General features: G+C 40.9%; 1 protein-coding gene across 8 annotated transcripts in view; it reads left to right on the plus strand.

Moving 5' to 3' along the window:
- Positions 1-18,986, plus strand: part of GRIA1 (glutamate ionotropic receptor AMPA type subunit 1) — a 190,880-nt gene that overhangs the window by 119,257 nt on the left and 52,637 nt on the right. For all 8 annotated transcript variants that reach the window (XR_014522259.1, XM_083488347.1, XM_083488346.1 and 5 more), the window contains exons 6-9: positions 12,167-12,328; positions 14,633-14,800; positions 16,692-16,796; positions 18,312-18,422. Coding sequence is in view for 7 of the 8 variants with exons in the window: in XM_083488347.1 (XP_083344473.1) it covers positions 12,167-12,328; positions 14,633-14,800; positions 16,692-16,796; positions 18,312-18,422 (546 nt within the window). In the remaining variant the exon portion in view is untranslated. The remainder of the gene's footprint in view (positions 1-12,166; positions 12,329-14,632; positions 14,801-16,691; positions 16,797-18,311; positions 18,423-18,986) is intronic.

An 18,986-nucleotide genomic window follows, 5' to 3' on the forward strand; every position in this document is an offset into this window, starting at 1 on the left:
CATTTTCAACTGATACAGGTTGCATATATTTTGCACTCCGATAACCATAACTCAGTGCACAATGTAAAGCAAGAAGTCCTGAGATTAAAAGAGCTAAATCGAGCACCATCCAAATTCATCCCCCTTGTCGCTCATGAATAAATAATAGTGACACATTTGTGGCTACATGAAATAGATCTCCAGGCTTTGAGGAAAACTAAAGAAAGGTTCTAGCACTGGAATAGAAGCCCTGGTTTTCACGAAAAAGGGGGCGGGGTGTCAGGGAAAATCACAAGGAGCTTGAATTTCCTGAAATGTGGTAGAGTAGCAGCAATAATTGTTATGCTGCTGATATGTTCCTCATATCAGATTCTGCCTGACTACATATCTCTAAAATATTTCTGTTTCTAGCTCCTCCCTTTACCTTCCAGATTCCTGGGTCCACTGCAACCCACCATATACTTCACAGGCTCCAAAGTAGACCCAGCCAGTTCTATCCAGGCTCTACATAGCCTTCTTCTCCCTCTGACACCTGATGGAGAACCTGTCCCTTTTCAAATCAGGCATTAGTAAATCTACTGTTGGATGAAAAATGAATAGCTGTGCAATGGAAGTGTATTCTCGCTAAGTATCCATTCGATAGCGTTACCTAAATAAAGACACATACCTTTGTGTGTTTATTCTGAAGTAAGTCCAGTGAGTTCAATGGGTTTTAATTCCAGGTAAGTGTACATGAGATCGCAGCTCTTCTTACTTTATGCTGCAATATACTTACTAGTAGAGAGTAAGCCCCCTTGATCATGGTGGAACTTACCTTTCCTCTTTGCCTTTGCAGTACAGAGATGGAAGGAGCATTTTGGTGGTATAACCAGATCTGACATTGCAGTAATTCTGAGGCAGACAAGGAACATGTGTCCTGTAGGCAGGCATGTTGGAACAAGACTTGGGCAGATGGCCTCCTTTCTTCTAAACAGCCTCATCATTAATTGGTTGTGATAGAAATGAAGGAGAGATTTTCGTATTCCACTCAGGAAGTCAAATCTAATGAAAGCATTGGATATCTCTGGCATAATAGCTCAGTGTGGTATCTTACAGATTCCTCCCCACAAACAGAGTCTGAAATGTTCATGAATTCTTTGTGTTCGGTCCGGATTGCAGTTCCTGGGGAAGTGACCAATTGTGTTTGTAAAATAATGTTACTTTATAAAAGCTTTCTAATGTGAGGGGAGGAAAACAGGCTTGTGGTTAAGGCATAAAGCCAGAGAGCTTTTCGGTGTTGATAGCCCTCAAAGCCTCCAGCTGACAAAGAAGGCTGAACCAACAGTCAATATTAAGGTATCTTTATCCAGGAGTGATGAATAAGCCCAGCTCCAAATCAATTCTCCAACAGTGACTGTGTCATGTTCATTAACAGATCCTAAAGAAGATAAATGTTTTCACTCTTACGACAAAACAACCAATTAAAATGTGTCATGTAAATAATAAGCATAAGTATTGGCGTTGTATCCAAGCCTCCTCTATCTGGACACCAACTACCTAAGTAATGAAAAGAGGGGAAAAAATGTTATTCTTCTGGGGAAATGTAGCATTCAGAAACTTTGGTGTCACATGGCTTACAATTATCTACATGGCCTTGAGCTTTGAAAGTAAATAGCTCTGAGGGGGAATTTACTGTCTTAGAGTAACGTTTGTTTTGTATGCATCTCATATGTGTCTCAGTAGCATGTAAGCTTCATACAAATTACAATAAGGGACCGATAATGTATATGTTGGATGTGTATCTGTATACCTGGTGTGGAATTCATGTGAATAGCCAAGCTATTTAACAGACATGAAACATCGGTGTTTATAGCCCTAAGTCTTGGGCTTTATCATCCAGCTGTGCTACTGATTTCCTAAGACAATATACGTCACCAGAATTCACATTGTTCTAGCTGTGGAACTCCTACAGTCCTGTTCACTCTATGAACAGAGTGAAAACACAGAAGGGGAAGCAGGACCATATCTACTGGCACTGTTCCCGCTTGATCCACCCCATTTGGGTGAGTTTTAATAGTTTCCTTAGATTCCAAAATACCTAAAACTCACCCAGATGGTGTAGAAATGGCTTGTACAAAAGCCCATGCACAAATGCTTTAAGAATTGGCTGTTTGTGGCAGCTTTTCATTCCCATTCTTTCTGTGTAAGTAGGAGTATGGGGCTGCTTGCTTTCTCAGTGGGTAGATTGGACGGATATATCTCAGTCCATTCTGACATTCGTTCACACTTTCAAGTGGCGTTTTCCATTCCACCGCAATTGGTTTATTTTGCAAAAGTCTTTCTTCCATTTCATCATTCCCTGCAGCAGAAAGATACAAAGTTTTACACATAGGGCTGCACAAGATCAGTTGCCTTCCTTGTGTGTGGCTTCCACTGAGTCCTGAACTTCTTGCTTGGCTCCTGAACACTTGACTTCTGCTGCTATACCTGCTGCTGAGCCTGTACCATTACTTGCATGACTAGAGAGCTCTGTTTTACATACAAGTAAGAACCTCTGCCCTTGTGTGTTGGGTGGGAGTCAGGCATTGGCGTAGCGTAGGTTGCTGGAACCCAGGGCCACACAGAGGGAGGGAGGGAAATGGGTGGAGTACGCATGCACATTCAACTGCCTAATGGTGTCCATGCCACTCAGGAGATCACAGGAGATAAGAAAAGAAGAGTTGTTCCGTTGTCTGAAGAGGTCACTTTTTGGTTTGCATAGAGAAGCCGTTTTCAACGGAGCCCAGAGAGGGAAGTGCGGAGCTGTACTGAGGCAGCACCAGGTGTTGAAATTTTGCGCCCCTAACAATTTTGTGCCTGGGACAACTGCCCCTGTGCCCCCGCCCTGCACGCTAACCACTGGAGTCAGGACAGCAATCCCTATTAGGGGATTCTCTGTTGGTCCGATTGTTCACCCTTTCTGCTCCCAGGGATGAATAACCTCTGGATGGTGGAGACAGAAGTATATTCATTATCATGGTGTGAGAGAAGAAGACATGTAGTAAGGCGGCCACAGACAATTAAGTAGAGCCGGACAAGTGCTGGCTCAGAGGAAATGGCTCTCTTCCCCTCATTCGGAAGGGGTTAGAACTGTGCATTTTGATGCCAGGCCTTGAGGGGGTAGGAGGTGTGAAATGGAGAGAGAAGAAGCCAGTGATCCTCAGAATTATGACGGTTGCCTGGAGGGCTGTCCCCCCTCCCTCAAAGAAAAATAATGTAAACATGCTGGTATTTTAGGCTGTGCTGTGCAGGAAATGTGAAAGAACTGTCAGAACAATAGCTAGATTCTACTAGGAGTTCAAACACAGCAAAGGCATATTTCTGCTCATTGCTAGCAGGGCTTTAGTATCTCATCTGCAAAATGTAGGGTGGGGAGGAGGCCCCCACTGTCAAAGATGACGGGAGCAATTGGAAAAGTCAAGCTACTTGCTTGGGCTGGTGTCAATTGTCAAATGTTAGAGTGCCTCCAGACTCATTATTTTGAGGAAGGGATTCAAGTGCCTGCTGAAAATTTAGGTTTCTTCAGTTAAAGTGGATTAAAATCCTCTGTCACCCTACCAGAACATTTCCTCTTAAAAAACAACACAGAGAGAGACTTTTTATGGTTAGGGATGTACTGAAAAGTTTGGGGTGAACACATTATTACAGGGGAGATGTATTAGCACTCCACAAGAAAATCAGAATCAATGCCCATTGTCATATAACAACCCCACAAGCAAATCAAAATGAATGCTCAATAAACAGCGGACACAATCTAACCACAATGCAAGGTTTGTGCAAGCAAATCAGGGTGAATGCTCAATAAACAGGTTGTCTGAAGGAGCCCTTAGTTATACTTAGATCTCCCAACATAGCTGAAGCTGCTACTGTTTTAAAAAATAGAAGAGGTTCATCCATTATGGAAGGCGTTATGGAGAACACAGAAGAATGGAAAATTCTTATTTTTTTTCCTTCCGCATAGCTTAAATGTGGTATCTCATTGTCAGTGTCAACAGAATGCTTGAAAGGAGTTAGCAATTTGTTGCACAGAATGCAGGATTAGGCAACTAGGCTGGAGGTGTCATCTGTTGTACAGATATAAAAGAGTGCTTCTAAGTGTAAAGATTTTATGTTGTGCTCTCTGTTTTACACTCCATTAAAAATTCCCTACAGGTAAATGCTGATAACTCCTCTTTAGTAAATTAACATGGTAGCAAAGGAAAGGACTGTTTTCTCACTGGGATATTTTGAAATGCTAATAGTCAGCCTACTGTAAGGGTCAGACTAAATATACTTTGTAAGAAAAATCACACGGTCACAGACCTCACTATGATGAGAATGTATTGTTTTTAATTTGAATTATAGTGATTAGTTCTATATTTCCATCTAAGCATATAAATTAGCATATTAATTTTTTGAGCAAATATGTTTGTGGTCTTTGGGGGGGGGCTCCCCCCCTTTAGGTAAGGTGAATGGTACAAAAAGTTTTGGTCCTAACTAAGGACTGGGAGAGACTCTGTTGCAGGCAAAAAAAAAATGTATTGTATCTGCTCAAGCTTTTCTTGTTACTATCAATCCAACAAAAACAAAATACAAAACAAAAGTGGATCAGAGTCATTAGCTGAAAGTACCTTAAGACTGCAATCTTAGGCACACTTACTAGGGAGTAAGTCTCACTGAATTCAATAGTCAAAATAAAAAAATTCCTTCCAGTAGCACCTTAAAGACCAACTAAGTTAGTTCTTGGTATGAGCTTTCGTGTGCATGCACACTTCTTCAGATACAATTCAATAGGACATTCTTCTGATCTGAGTAGACATACATGATTGCATTGCTAGTCAATACTAGTTATTATTCCTCACATCTGCTGCATTTTATTCCAGAAGATTAAATTTTCACACTATGGAAAGAAGGACTGGAAGTAATGTTAACCATCACTCAAGTGTCAAAGTTGACCATTTTTAAAATGTTGATTAAGATGTGTGAAGTGCATTTTGAAGGACAGCTGATAGCAGGGTAATGTCGTCCTGAAAAGACCTTAACGAATGTAAATTTCAGTATGGTAAATAGCTGGCCAATTTGAGACCAGTCATCTCAAGTTTCCTATGCTGTAAATCTGCTGTTCCATTTGCATTTGATGAGAAAAACAACACAGGGCTTGATTTGTGCATTTCCAGATCGATTGACACTGAAGATGCAGTGGGAAGCCTAGCTGGATAGCTTGCTGTAATGGAATGCAATTTTTTTTATATCTGTGATTTACTGATCTTAAAAAGCTTTCTAAACTAAAAGAAGCATGAAAATGCATCAATGCTAACATTTCCTCTCCCTTGGTGCTTCCTGGCAATTTGTAGCTATGCTTGCTATTAATATTTCCTTTGCTGGCGCTACATACGCAGAGTGATGCTGTGTAAGGCTGGGATGTTATGACTTAAAGCTGCCATATGGCTAGTTTTAAAGCAATTTGACCTTTTCCCCTCCAGGTTTTTGATTGTTGCAATTAAAGAGTCAACTCAGATGCTAGACCTGTGATAAGTGTACAGGTTTAACATGTGCATACTCTGAAATGATGCAGTACATGCAGTTTAGCTGTGCAGTAAGAAACTGAACATTTGTTTTGTCAGTTACTACTGAAACCATTTTAATTTAACCACAGCATAAATATTAATTCTTGTTTCTACATCCTACAGTTATAACTGCTACTATATTGTTGTAGTTAGGAAGAAGCCATTGTTACATCTGACAGTTTTTATTTTATTGCTGAAATCTTTCCTCTTGGGTATGCCAGAATACTGTAGATTCAGTGGAACTGCGCTAGGTCTTTGCAGTTTCTGATATCAGTTGTAAATGTAATTTCTTTGAAATACTTCACTAGTGTTTGGCAATTAGTGGGGTTCCCAGCAGTGTCTTCCCAATTTCCCAATCATGCTAGTGCTGGCTGTGGCTGGCTATGGCCTCCAGTCAGGGCTGGATTTAGGTTTGATGATGCCCTAAGCCACTGAAGATAATGGGACCCTTTATATGTCCAGCTGTCCTTTGTCAACAACAAATTGTCGCTGTTTTTTGTGTTGAATATATGCTATATGGTAATTTATGGACCTAATAGGTATCTAAAGCCATTTGCACATGTTGCCATGCAACCAGTCCATGCAGAATGTAGGCACCCTATATATAGAAATGAGCAAACCAGTGATATTTTAGGGAGCAGGCTAGCAGGCGGGGCCCAATACTTACATCATAGGAGCCTACACAACACAAAACACTGTTGATGTATGTAGGTTTTATTTTATTTGTTTTTTATCTTATATTTTGGAAATGTACATCTAGTTTTTTTTCTTTAAATTTTTTTGGGGGGCCCAAGAGAGTGGAGCCCTAAGCTATAGCTTATTTAGCTTATACATAAATCCGGCGCTGCCTCCAGTGGCCGCAAGTGATGCCCGTGAGCCATCTCAGATGAAGTATGTCTTGCTGCCTGCCAATGGTTATTGAAACCCCAGCTGCCTAACCTAAGTCATAGGGTTGTTGCATGAGAATAATATGAAACAAGCAAGAATGGTACATGCCACTCTAAGTGCCTGAATAGTAGTAGTAGTAGTAGTAGTAGTAGTAGTAGTAGTAGTAATAATAATAATAATAATAATAATAATAATAATAATAATAATAATTTATTTGTACCCCATCCATCTGGCTGGATTTCCCCAGGGAAGAAAGGATATAAATATAATAACACAAAAAACAAAATATAAATAAAATGCCACCATAACACAAAGAGCATCATTTGCATGTAGAAGGACTCCAGGGCAGGATCTACACTGACCTGTTTTACGTTATTAGAATGATATTAGATATATTGTTCTAAAATTTCACAGGGCATACTTCTAAATTAAAAGTGTTTCTTACCTTTGAGGGGGGTTTTTTGTGTGAAAATGCTGTTTCCCTACTGCCAGTTGCTGGTTGCTTTGTAGTGCCCTCTGGTGTCACATTTTAATCACACATTATGAATGTTAAAAGTAGGACGTCATGTGTCCACCTGCATTATGAAAACCATTCCTTAACCCTTCCTTAACATGAAAAACCAGGAGTGTAGATCTACCCCAGTTCAATTTCTGTCCTTTTGAGGTAGGAGGCTCTCAGGCAGAAGGACTAGGCAAGTCCTCTTCTAGGCAGAAGGGCAAGGCAAGATCTTGAGAGCTGCTGCCACTCAGAGTACAGTAAATAGTATTGGCTTGGGACCAGTGACCTGACTTCATATGTAGGGCAAGCTTCATATGCATAGGGGTCTATCTAGTTATGCCCCTTTGTTCACAGAAGACTGTTCAATCCATTGGTGGCTTCCATGAACAGAAGCAGGGAATGGTTGAGCTGATTCACCCTTCCAACTGCAGCCACATCCACTGTGATCCACCCCTCAGGTGGGAAACTCTCCAGAATAGTGTGGGAAGTAGTGAAGGGGGCTGTAAAAGAGTGGGAAAATTTGAGGGAGGAAATCACATTCCATTCTCTGTTTGTGGATGTCTCCGCTGGAGCAAGAAGTATTCAATGAACAAAGGGGAGCAATTGGATGCAACTCAATCTATTGATTTAAAATAAGAATATTCAGCAACCAGGTATTGTGTGTGCTCACACACACACACAGAGAGAGAGAGAGGGAGGGAGGGAGATGTTTTAAAAGTGGCCCCGCTTGAAGGCTTACATTCTAATGGCATGCGGACAAACATTAAAAAGAGAGATGGAAAAAGTGAGTAATGATATTTTACCTACAATTCCAGTTTCTGTGTATTATGTCACACTACGTGTATTCAGGTGTTGGTGCATGGTGAATAGAAATATCCTTGTAACCTGCTCCATTGGTTTTTTTTCTCTCCAAAGGTATGTTGTCCACAATGGGGGTAGGAAATTATGCTGACATGATACTGATCTGGATTGAGCTTTTGTCTGCTGATCTTAACATATTTTTTTCTTTAATTTACACAGCATGAACCATATAGTAAATGGTTGAGAAGAGCAACAATTATGGTCGATGTGAGATACACACACACACACACACACACATATCTATATATCACTTTTTTATGCCTCTTTCAAGTCTTACCATTCCAGCATTGCCCAGGGAGCCTTTCTCTGCTGACTGATCCCACCAAATTCTATTAACTGCTTTCTTTTTGTTTTTAAATTTAATGGACCACTTTTGAAGATCTAGAGGAATTTTAATGCAGATGGGAATATATACGTGAAATTGCTGCAGCTCAGATTTGCCACCTAGCTGGTTTTATGAACTGTTGGGTGTTTTTTAAAGCTTGCTTGTGTCTTACACAGTGGGCACTTTTACGTTTCTTGATTTAGATTGATAACCCATTCTATCCCAGGGGCTCTAGGTGGATAGCAATAATACCAGCACAGTAACAAAGCAAAACGCTGCCTCTAAGGCATTGTGATCTAATCAATTAATAGAGCGAGCTAGCAAGGAAAAAGGAGGTTTCAAAAAAGTAGGAACACATTTAAACATGCTGTTTATAAATAGATTTTTATAAAATTTGAGAAGTTGTCCCTTTACACTTGCTTTCGCTTGTTTCTGTTATTTGCTTGTTTCTGTTAGCATCCAGCACTGGACTCTCAGAGCTTGTCTACATCTGAGCATTATTTAGCTGTTAATTTGCTTCCCCTGCCCCATTCAGATTAGACTGGAATAATCCACATCCATGTATTTGAATTTGTATATACAGTGGTACCTCGGGTTACGGACGCTTCAGGTTACAGACGCTTCGGGTTACAGACTCCACTAACCCAGAAATAGTACCTCGGGTTAAGAACTTTGCGTCAGGATGAGAACAGAAATCGTGCAGCAGCGGCGTGGCGGCAGCGGGAGGCCCCATTAGCTAAAGTGGTACCTCAGGTTAAGAACAGTTTCAGGTTAAGAACGGACTTCCAGAACGTATTAAGTACTTAACCTGAGGTACCACTTTAATGAACAACTTTGGTCTTTCCTATTCATACCAATAGGCATTCTCTTTTGTGTTTGGCCCCACCATCTACTATTATGCTAATTAAATATAAACAGGGAGTACACACAGATAGTTGTGCAGTATCATGTTATTTTTCTTTGGATCCCTCAGAATTGCACAAAAGCAGAAAATGGCACAAGAAAGCAACGTTAAAAAAATTATTTAATGAGCTTTACTTCTGCATCTTTCTGGTTTTGTGCAAAACCTGAGGAATCAGGGGTGGGGATGTTTCTCCATCAAGAGTTCTGGAAATCAGGAGCACAGCTGCAAAAAATTGGAAATTCCCAGTATAAATGTTTCAAATTAACCTGCTGCGCAGTGTCTGGTGTGGAAATTTTTATGTGGTTTAATGCGGTTTGCAATTGCAGTAGTCTGATTTTATGCAAATCTGAGGGATCAAAGGAAATACATATATAGTTTCGGACTGCATGGAAATTGTTACAAGCACAGCTGGAAAATACATGAAAGCAATGAGCAGATGGTTGGATAATCCACATATGGAGTAAACCTGAATTTCTAAATAGTGGCACACCATCTCTGGAATGCTCTCCACAGGGAGGATCACCTGGCACCTACTCATGTCTTTTCAGCACCAATCAAATGCTTTATTTTCCTAGGTGCCTTTAAATGTAGGTCGAGCGGGTGTGAATTCTGTGTTTTTACTGCTCTGCTGCTGTTAATTTGTCATTGCAGTATTTGTTATTAGTTTATTATTATTATTATTATTATTATTATTATTATTATTATTATTATTATTATTATTATTTGTAACCTTCCCCGAATGTGACAACACTAAAAGGCAGGGTGCAAATTCCTAAATAAATGAACATCAGTGTGATGGAGAAGGTGAAGAGGGTGGGTAACATGTACTTTCTTCTCTACAGTCTACTCTGTTCCTTGACAGCTAAATCTGGTCAACTGAAAGGTCAATTGTTCTATAACTTTTATTTCTTTCATGGACCTTAATCTGAGAGTGCCTTATCCTCTATTGACATTTGATTGAGTGCATGAGATTTAGAGTTGGGTGAGCATCTCCTTGTGACTAATGCTCCTTGCAAATTTTGACACTTTCCCCATTGAATCATTCTCTAGGAATACATTTTCCCATTAGTCAAGCAGCCCTAATGAAAATGTACTCCAGCTAATGGGCCTATTTTCCTTTTTGCATTGAAATTCAAGTCATCATCCCATTTTGGCCTCCCCTCTTGGTGATGTGGGATTGAAAAATAGTAGATTCAACCTTTCTGAAGGTGAAAGCTAAGATGGAGTTTAAACAAAAATAAAATAAAAATTAGGCCACTCAGGATACCCCAAAACTCTACGTTGCATTACTTAAGGGATCAAAGGGACTTTTAATATTTTACCAGCTAAATGTTACGTTTTTTAATTAAATATTTTACTGAGTACATGCATACCCTCCAACACATCACAGTGAAAAACTGGACTGCCAGGGCCATGCTCCCATGTGAGTCACAAGACATGTGCGAGATAACGGCCCTGAAAGATGTTCTTTTTTCAGGGCTGTGCTCTCATGGCACCACAAACATGTGTTTGGGGGTGCCGTGCAAGTTTGCAGCCCCCCCAAAAAAATCTTTTGGGAGGTGAGATCGCAGCACCCAAAAACATGTGTTTTAGAGTGCAGTGCTCTCACACAAGAAAAGAGGGATGTGGTATGCACCTCAAAGTAGAGCCTAGAGCAGGAAATATACCAAAAAGGGCAATAAAAAAGATCGGAGTCTGTAGCTACAAGGAAAACTTGGAAAATTTGGGACTGTTGGGGAAAGGTATGTAAAGGGAACATGTTTCAGATGTGTAAAGTTATGCACAGTGTGAATAGATATATGTTTTCTTCCTCTCTCACATTGCTGGAAACCAGAATCCTCCAAGATGGAAGATTCAGAGCAGACAAAAGGAAATACTTAACAGTTAAACTATGGAATTGGGATTAGACAAATTAATGGAGCATAAGACTATTAATGCCTTCCTGTCAGTGTGGCCACTCACTACCTCCAGGATCAGATGGGTGGCCACTATGGGGAAAAGGAAACTGAACTAGTCTGGTCATTTTGTTTGATCTTATGTTCTTATGCCTAGGAAATTTGCTGGAAAGTGGCAGGGCAGGAAGCAGCAGAGACTCTCCATAGCTTTCCCTTCTTCCTGCCCAAATCACTTTTTTGGAGCTAATTATTAAAGCCCAGGCTTGAGCTTTATCAGTGGTGGCAACTAGGGATGGAGGAGAAATTTGTTTCAGTTCATATTATCAGATGTTTCCTTTCCAAAACAATTCGACAGTCAGAACATGGGCATCCTTAGGAATTTTCACTTATCTGAATTCTGTGATGCGGTTCTCTGACCAAACAATGTTTACAAATATGCATATAATCAGGGAAAGTGCACATAGAAATTAATACAGTGGTACCTTGGTTTACAACCATAATCTGTTCCAGAGGTCCATTTGTAAACCAAAACAGGTTGTAACCCAAGGCGCGTTTTCGCCAATGAGGCCTTCCAAAAAAATTGGTTCGTTATCCCCCAAAAATGGGTTGTAATCCAAAAAAAGGTTGCAAACTGGGACACACACTTCCGGCTTTGAAGTGTTTGTAATCCAAAATGTATGCAAACCAAGACGTATGCAAACCAAGGTACCACTGTACAGTAGTGAAAATAACATTCAAGTATGCATTGCATTAGGGAAAATTGCTTGAAGAAAATGTACATTAGCCAAAATCTTGCGCAAAAAATATTTTATTAGAAGAAATTTGCACTATAATGCTGATTGATTTTCATGAGGATTATTTATTTATCTTAAAAAATGCAACTTGCTGCAGAAATGTGGAGAACTTCATTTAAGAATGGGAAAATGAGAAGCACTGAGAACCAAAACTGATGATCCTCCCATCTCTGGTGGGAAATGTTTGTATAATGTGGGGGATTCTGTCATAGCTAAGGCTACCAGGTTTTGTTTCCAGTGACTGTATATTCAGTTCAGAGCACTACTCAAGGCTGAGGAAATGGGGGACAGATGGCTCCACACAGGAAGCCACACTTTCATGAAATAAGTGCAACCAGTTTTGTAGCACCGCAGCATTACAAAGATGTAGAACATTGATACAATGATATGCACATCATATAGTCCTTGGAATTTTGGTTCACCTCTTTGTTTTGCTTCTCTCCTCCTCCTTCTTTAGGGCTTCATGGATATCGACTTAGGGAAATTCAAGGAAAGTGGTGCAAATGTGACTGGATTCCAGCTGGTGAATTATACAGACACCATCCCAGCCAGGATCATGCAACAGTGGAAGAGCAATGATGCCAGGGAACAACCTCGTGTGGACTGGAAGAGGCCAAAGGCAAGTGGTACTGAAAACCGTTTCTCTGAGGTAGCCTTAGCGCTGCACTCTTGTCATTAACATGCTTTCCATTTGAAATCAGAAACTCAGAGTTTTAATGTTCGTACCAAATCACAACAAACTTGTTGGTCAGACGACATTTTGCTTGCTTAATCAAGAGAGGACCTCCGTGTGATATAAAAAGAAGAAGAATTGAACAACTCTTCAGTTATTTAAATCATATATATACTGCTCAACATTGAAGTTTCTAAGTAGTGTACAGTAATATTACAAAAAAATAATAATACAGTGGATAGAATCAGTTAAAATTAATCACAAAAGTAGAAAGCTGAAAATGCCTGCTGAAATATAAAGGTATGTAACAAGTGCCTGGGATTCAGCTGGGAGGGGGCCTGAGTAATCTCAGCCAGGAGGGAGTTCCACAGAATCAGGCCCATGATACTGAATGCATGGCTTCTGGGCGACATGAGCCATGTATTTGAGCAATGGGGAACCACTAACAGAAACTCTTAGAAGAGATGCTTCAGACTGGAAGAGGGGGCAAAACAGCTTCAATTGGTTTTTGTTTCTATAAGGACAAAGTACTATATGGCAGAGTGAAATAAGTCTGTCAATTTCTGTCAGGGACTGGACTGATAAGGAATGGTGGAGACCGCCCCCCTCCCTCCCCCCCCCGTCTCCCAGGACGGTATAGCTTTACAACAGTGGTTTGCAGAAGGTAATGACGCTGAGACAGAAGAGTGGCAAAGCTGGGAGATAATGGGAGAAGAGGGAGGAGGAGAACCAGAGCAGCTGGCTGACACGTTATCACTAGAAAGCATTCCAATCCCCAACCCACCCACTCTTCTCCCAGAACCTGGCGACCAGTGAAAGTGGTAGAGCAGAAAGCGAAGAGGCAATTGGCCCCAAGCAGCCACCATAAAGGGGGTGGCACTGCTGACGACTGAGAGGGAAAGGGGGGAGGAGATTACTCGGAGCAACGCCATTACCTGAGAGGCAACATTTCTAAGCTTCTCTCTGTGAATAAAAGACTTTGGTAAGAGCTTCTTGTATCTCTATTACTGGCAGCCTGCCGTGAGGGAGAGGGATCAGATTCCCTGAAGCCTGACAATTTCTAGAAGTACTGCCTTTTGAAATATATACAGTATATACCTATATATCTATACTGTATATATACACCCTGGCACACGAGGAATCTTTTGGACATATATTTGGCTTTGTGGATCAAGCATACTTCCTTTTCTAAAACAATATTAGCTGAACTCCCACATCTCTGGGCTTCTGTTTTGCTGCTAGGAGAGAGAATATGTCAGACTGACAACCCAATTCTAAACACGTTTACTTGGAAAAATGATTCCACTAGGTTGCATTTCCAAGTACCAGTAAGCAGAATTGCAAGCTTAAAGTAATTTGCTTGGCCTGGGAGGAAAGACAGGGTATAAATTTTTAAAAAATGTGCATAGTGAAATACTACTGTTTGGGATCACGCTCCATGGCTATGTCCATAATTGTTTAGCTTTGAATTAAAGTGTTCAAAATGTAAACCTTTTTTAAAAGCAGCAATAACAATTTTAAGGATAGCATTGTATCAGATCTCCAACTCAGCTCTGTGCCTTACCTTCTGGTACATCATTTCTTCATGTACAACATAAGTTCCTCCTAACCAAGACATTAAAATCTAAAATTGAAATGAATACCGGCAGGGGGTGGGCTTCCAAAACTGGAATTCAGTTGGGTCTACAAATCACAGGATATGAAACCAGCAAGTCTGAAACCTCCAATCCTCTGGCCAAATTTGGATCAACACAGGTCCCAATTTGGCCGACGAGGCGGTTTCTCCCAAATCATACCACCTTGCCCTACACATGTCATCAGGTGTGGGGCAGGTACAGACACAGCTGGATTGGCAGCTGATCCCTTCAGAATGCAAGGTTGAAGTCACTGCCCAATATTTACTTGGGTAAGTCCTACTGATCTCAGTTGGCCTTACATCTGAGCAGACGTGTGCAGGATTGTACTGGACATCAGTCAAAGCCAAGCATAGAGGCCTAGTCTTTAGCTCAAACAACAAAGTCTCATGCAATTGTTCTTTTAATTACAAAGCACCTGATCCTAGCTTGCTGACATATTCCCACAATATTTTCATTTGAACTGATACTAGTGAAAGCCCATTCAAACTACAGCTTGAAATTAAATTCTGTTAAATTAGCTTTAATTTGTAGGTTCCTCTTTTGGAAAAAGGAGCATGAGTTTCCAAGTTTCTGGCCCTAATAGGGAGGACATATCTTTTTTTCTGTTTTCTAGTACACATCTGCTCTTACGTATGATGGAGTTCGAGTAATGGCAGAAGCTTTTCAGAGTCTCAGGAAACAGCGGATTGACATCTCTCGCCGTGGGAATGCAGGGGACTGCCTAGCAAATCCAGCTGTCCCTTGGGGACAAGGGATTGACATCCAGAGAGCTCTGCAACAGGTCAGAAAGCCAACTGTGGTGCAGAATCTGTTATTTTTCAATGAGAAGTCTTTCAAATATGCAAAAAAAAAATCCAGTTGTCCCTTTACTTCCTTAACATTGGCATGATACAATCAGTATTTTATGGGATGCAAACTGGACGCATCCTGTTGAATCATTAACAGCTATGAACACTGAAAATTTACAGTCAGATCCAAAGTTGAGTGGTAAACTTTGACCTGCCAATTTAGGAAAATAAAACTTGAAAAAGAAAAGACCTCTAAAGACATTTGGAGAGAAATGCATTTCCGTCGAGGTCTTGTTCATAAGCTCACCAAACTTTATTTCCAGTCCTCCAGAAATCTTTAATGAGCATAGGTAGCTATGATCTCCATTTTTATACATCAGTAGGCACTGGCTGTATCAAATGTGCAGGAATAGCATGTAGTGGAATAATTCCTGGATTATAAAATTTCACACTGCTGAGGGTGGATGACATGTTTGAATGTTCTCTGTAAATGAAACGTATCAGAGATAAGGCTAAGTAAGTCCCCTTCTCCCGTGACTCAGGGGCAAAGGAAGGGGGTTTGGTGGGGGCAGGCCATCCTGGTTGTCACCACTGAGGGGGGTGACAAAATGCTGGGCGGCACTCACCACAGGGCCTGCAGTGCACCCAAGCCACGTGTCTCTCCTGGGAGTGACGCAGTGGCTTGGGCGCTCACAGGCTCCACGTTGCCCCAAACAGTCCGCCCGCCACCTCTCCCTCAGCTGTAGGATGGCTGAGTGGGAGGAGGCAGGCAGACTCCTTGGAGGCCCTGCGGAACGTCCTGCCCTGGCTCGCCCCACTCCTGCAGGTGGCTGGCCCTGCTCCTGGGCACAGGGCACCCACGCACACCGCCCCTGGTGCCCAATCGGCTTGCTCCACTGCTTCCTTGACTTGCTAGGTTTTCCATTGTTTTACTGGATAGGAGAGACTCTGCTGAAGCAGAGTAGCTTTCACTTTTCTTCTACTACACAGTGATTTATTATCTGTGTTAACATCATTGCGCATCACTATATAATTCTGCATATCCATGATGCATGGAATCAATAGAGACTGAGTACTTGCTTGTTTCTGTGTGGTCCGTGTGAGATCTAAATCTATAGCATAGCTTTTGCTCTTGAAAAGTGCTTCCTAAAAAACTGGTTTTGTTCTGAAAATAAAAGTGCATTGCAGGTTGATTCTGTATTATCCTGAAATGTGTCCATTGGAAAACAGACGTAGGTAGTCCTGGCATTGGGGGATGTATCCACACCTGCCCAATGTTATGGGTGGGTGTTTACCAAGACCTCAATCATCACTTCTTTCTTTGTTCACCTGGGACAGAAGCAGGAAGGAAAAGGTGTAGATAACCTAATCTAGCAGGTGGTGGGGTCAAATGCGTGTAAATAACCACACCTATTCTTATAGACAACAAGATGTATAATCAATTGATATTGAAGACAGCATGTTGAATATGAGCATAAATTATTCTGGATTGAGAATGATTACATTTTTGTGCTAGGAATGAGTTAGTCTGTACACAGCCCTACTGTATCTTTCACTGATGGAATTCTAACCCATTGTACATAACTAGCCAAGCTTGCAGAACCAATCAAATCATGATCACCTTGCCAGGTAGTAAGGAGAATTCTACTAAGACACCAGGTGGAAATGTATAGGAACGTTTCTCCATATCCACTCTTTGCAATGCAGTTAGGACTGAGAAGCAACCTTGTCAGCTTAGATATTACCATATCCAGATTCGGTATACAAAGATTTTGATACACTCATATGCGGGTTTGATCTGATGTTAAAGATTTGGCTGGAGGAAAAATACCTAAAGTCCATAACAAACTTTATCTTTTAACAGATTCCTGTATTTTTTTTAAGGTGCGCTTTGAAGGACTGACTGGTAACGTCCAGTTTAATGAGAAAGGACATCGGACCAATTACACCCTTCATGTGATTGAAATGAAACATGATGGGATCAGAAAGGTAACGGGCTACTTTGTCTTTGAAAACTGAAGAGAGTAATCTTCGAACTGCAACTTGTTTTTAAGAACATTTCTTCTCAAAAGTTAGCTTCTGTTGCGAGAAATATATACGAGTAAATTTTGTCTGGATGAATCTGTCTGCTTATGAGCTGTGTCACTTCTCCATGTTTCCTAGCCACAATTCCATTCTGTTTCGTTTCCACATTAATCAAACTGTGATTCATTTTTTATCCTATCAGACTACATAACTTAAATGCTTATTTTCATAAATACTGTAATCTGAATTTTCTCCAGAAGCAGCGGGCCATGATTCTAGCTTTCTGGCAGTGGTGTTGCTGCTGCTTACTAGGAGGGAGAGGGGCAAGATCACAGAAAGGCTGGGACTCTGTGGGCACATGGGCAGAGCCAATCTGGTGCTCTTCTCAGGGCAGCTACACAGCCTTGACCTCCCTGCTGCCTCACCCCTCTTTCTTCCAGTAATCATAATCATAATTCATTATTTATACCTCACCTATCTGGCTGGGTTTCCCCAGCCACTCTGGGCGGCTCCCAATAGAACATTAAAAACACGATAAAATATCAAACATTAAAAACTTCCCTAAACAGTCCTGCCTTCAGATGTCTTCTAAAAGTCAGATAGTTGTTTATTTCTTTGACATCTGATGGGAGGGCATTCCACAGGGCAGGCATCGAGAAGGCCCTCTGCCCGGTTCCCTGTAACCTCACTTCTCGCAGTGAGGGAACTGCCAGAAGACCCTCAGAGTTGGACCTCAGTGTCCGGGCTGAATGATGGGGCTTCAGTGACACAGCTACCAAGAACCTAACATTGCCACTTTGCCTCACTGGGAAAGCTGCTTCTAATTTTCCCTCAAAAGTCATTTTATTACATTTAAAGTGCTGAGAATTCTGATGCAAAATTCAGAGAACTGTGGTAGATAGCTTTGTTCCATTCCATACCATAGTCTGAGAGGTGAGGATTTTGTGTAGGAGTTTGCAAGGCATTTTTTTTCCCTGTTGGGAAAGTATGCATCAATTCAATTTTAAAGTACAACAGGATTAGGAGAGTGAATTACACCAGAGGAATCTAATCTTACATTAATTATTTCACCACCACATTCCAGGAAGCAGGAAAGGCAGGGCCCCCTCAGAACCAGGAATAAATTGAAAAGGCCCGTATATGTTTCCATCAGCATAATAACACTTTGTAAAATAGGTCATGATTTTGCTGCCATGCCTTTAAAGTGCCAGGGTCAACAGGAAACTTAAAGTAGTAGATAGGTAGCCGTGTTGGTCTGCCATAGTCAAAATAAAAAATTCCTTCCAGTAGCACCTTAAAGACCAACTAAGTTAGTTGGTCTTTAAGGTGCTACTGGAAGGAATTTTTTAGGAAACTTAAAGTGAGTAATTTATTTCTCACCATGCTTTAGAGTGGGTATTCTCACTAGTATTACATTCCAGGCATTTTGGAAACTATCTTTATGTCAAAGATATGCCATGATCTCTTTGTCATTATTAGATTGGCTATTGGAATGAAGATGAAAAACTTGTCCCAACAGCCGTAGATCAACAAGGAGCAAATGAAACCACAACTCTACAGGATAGGGTCTACATTGTTACAACTATTCTAGTAAGTATTTCAGCATCCTTATGTCTACAATGGGAGTGGAAAGGGGGGGAGAGATAAAGACAGACGAATGAGAGCAATGATCAGGGAAGGTGTCTTTGAGAAGGTGGGTGAATAACATGGAAAGGTAATCTTAGTCGCTGAATCACTTGATAACCAGGTCAAAAGATGAAATCTATGAGTAAATATGGCTATAAACATTTTGAGGTGGGGAGGGGAAAAGTTAATTACTGCAAAAAAAAGTATAGATCAAGGTCACCATTATTTATTACAGCAAACTATTCCCATGGGAATAGTTATTCATTCATTTGCTTGCTTGCTTGTTTTACAATATTCTTAGGCTATCTTTCAGGATGGCACCCTCTCAAAGCAGCTTGCTGAATAAAATAATGTGTACCCTCCCCCCAAAAAACCAACCACGATTAACTTAGGTTTGTTAATTTCAGTGAGTCTACTCTGAGTCAGACTTAATTGGACACAACCTATCTAATATAAACTACCATTGTGCTCTAGCATTGCAAAATCAGTGGGAAGAACTGGAATCTATCCAAATCTTGTAACGAATTT

The sequence above is a fragment of the Podarcis liolepis genome (genome assembly GCF_965112155.1).
Source record: "Podarcis liolepis genome assembly, chromosome: 2".
Lineage (NCBI taxonomy): Eukaryota > Metazoa > Chordata > Lepidosauria > Squamata > Lacertidae > Podarcis > Podarcis liolepis.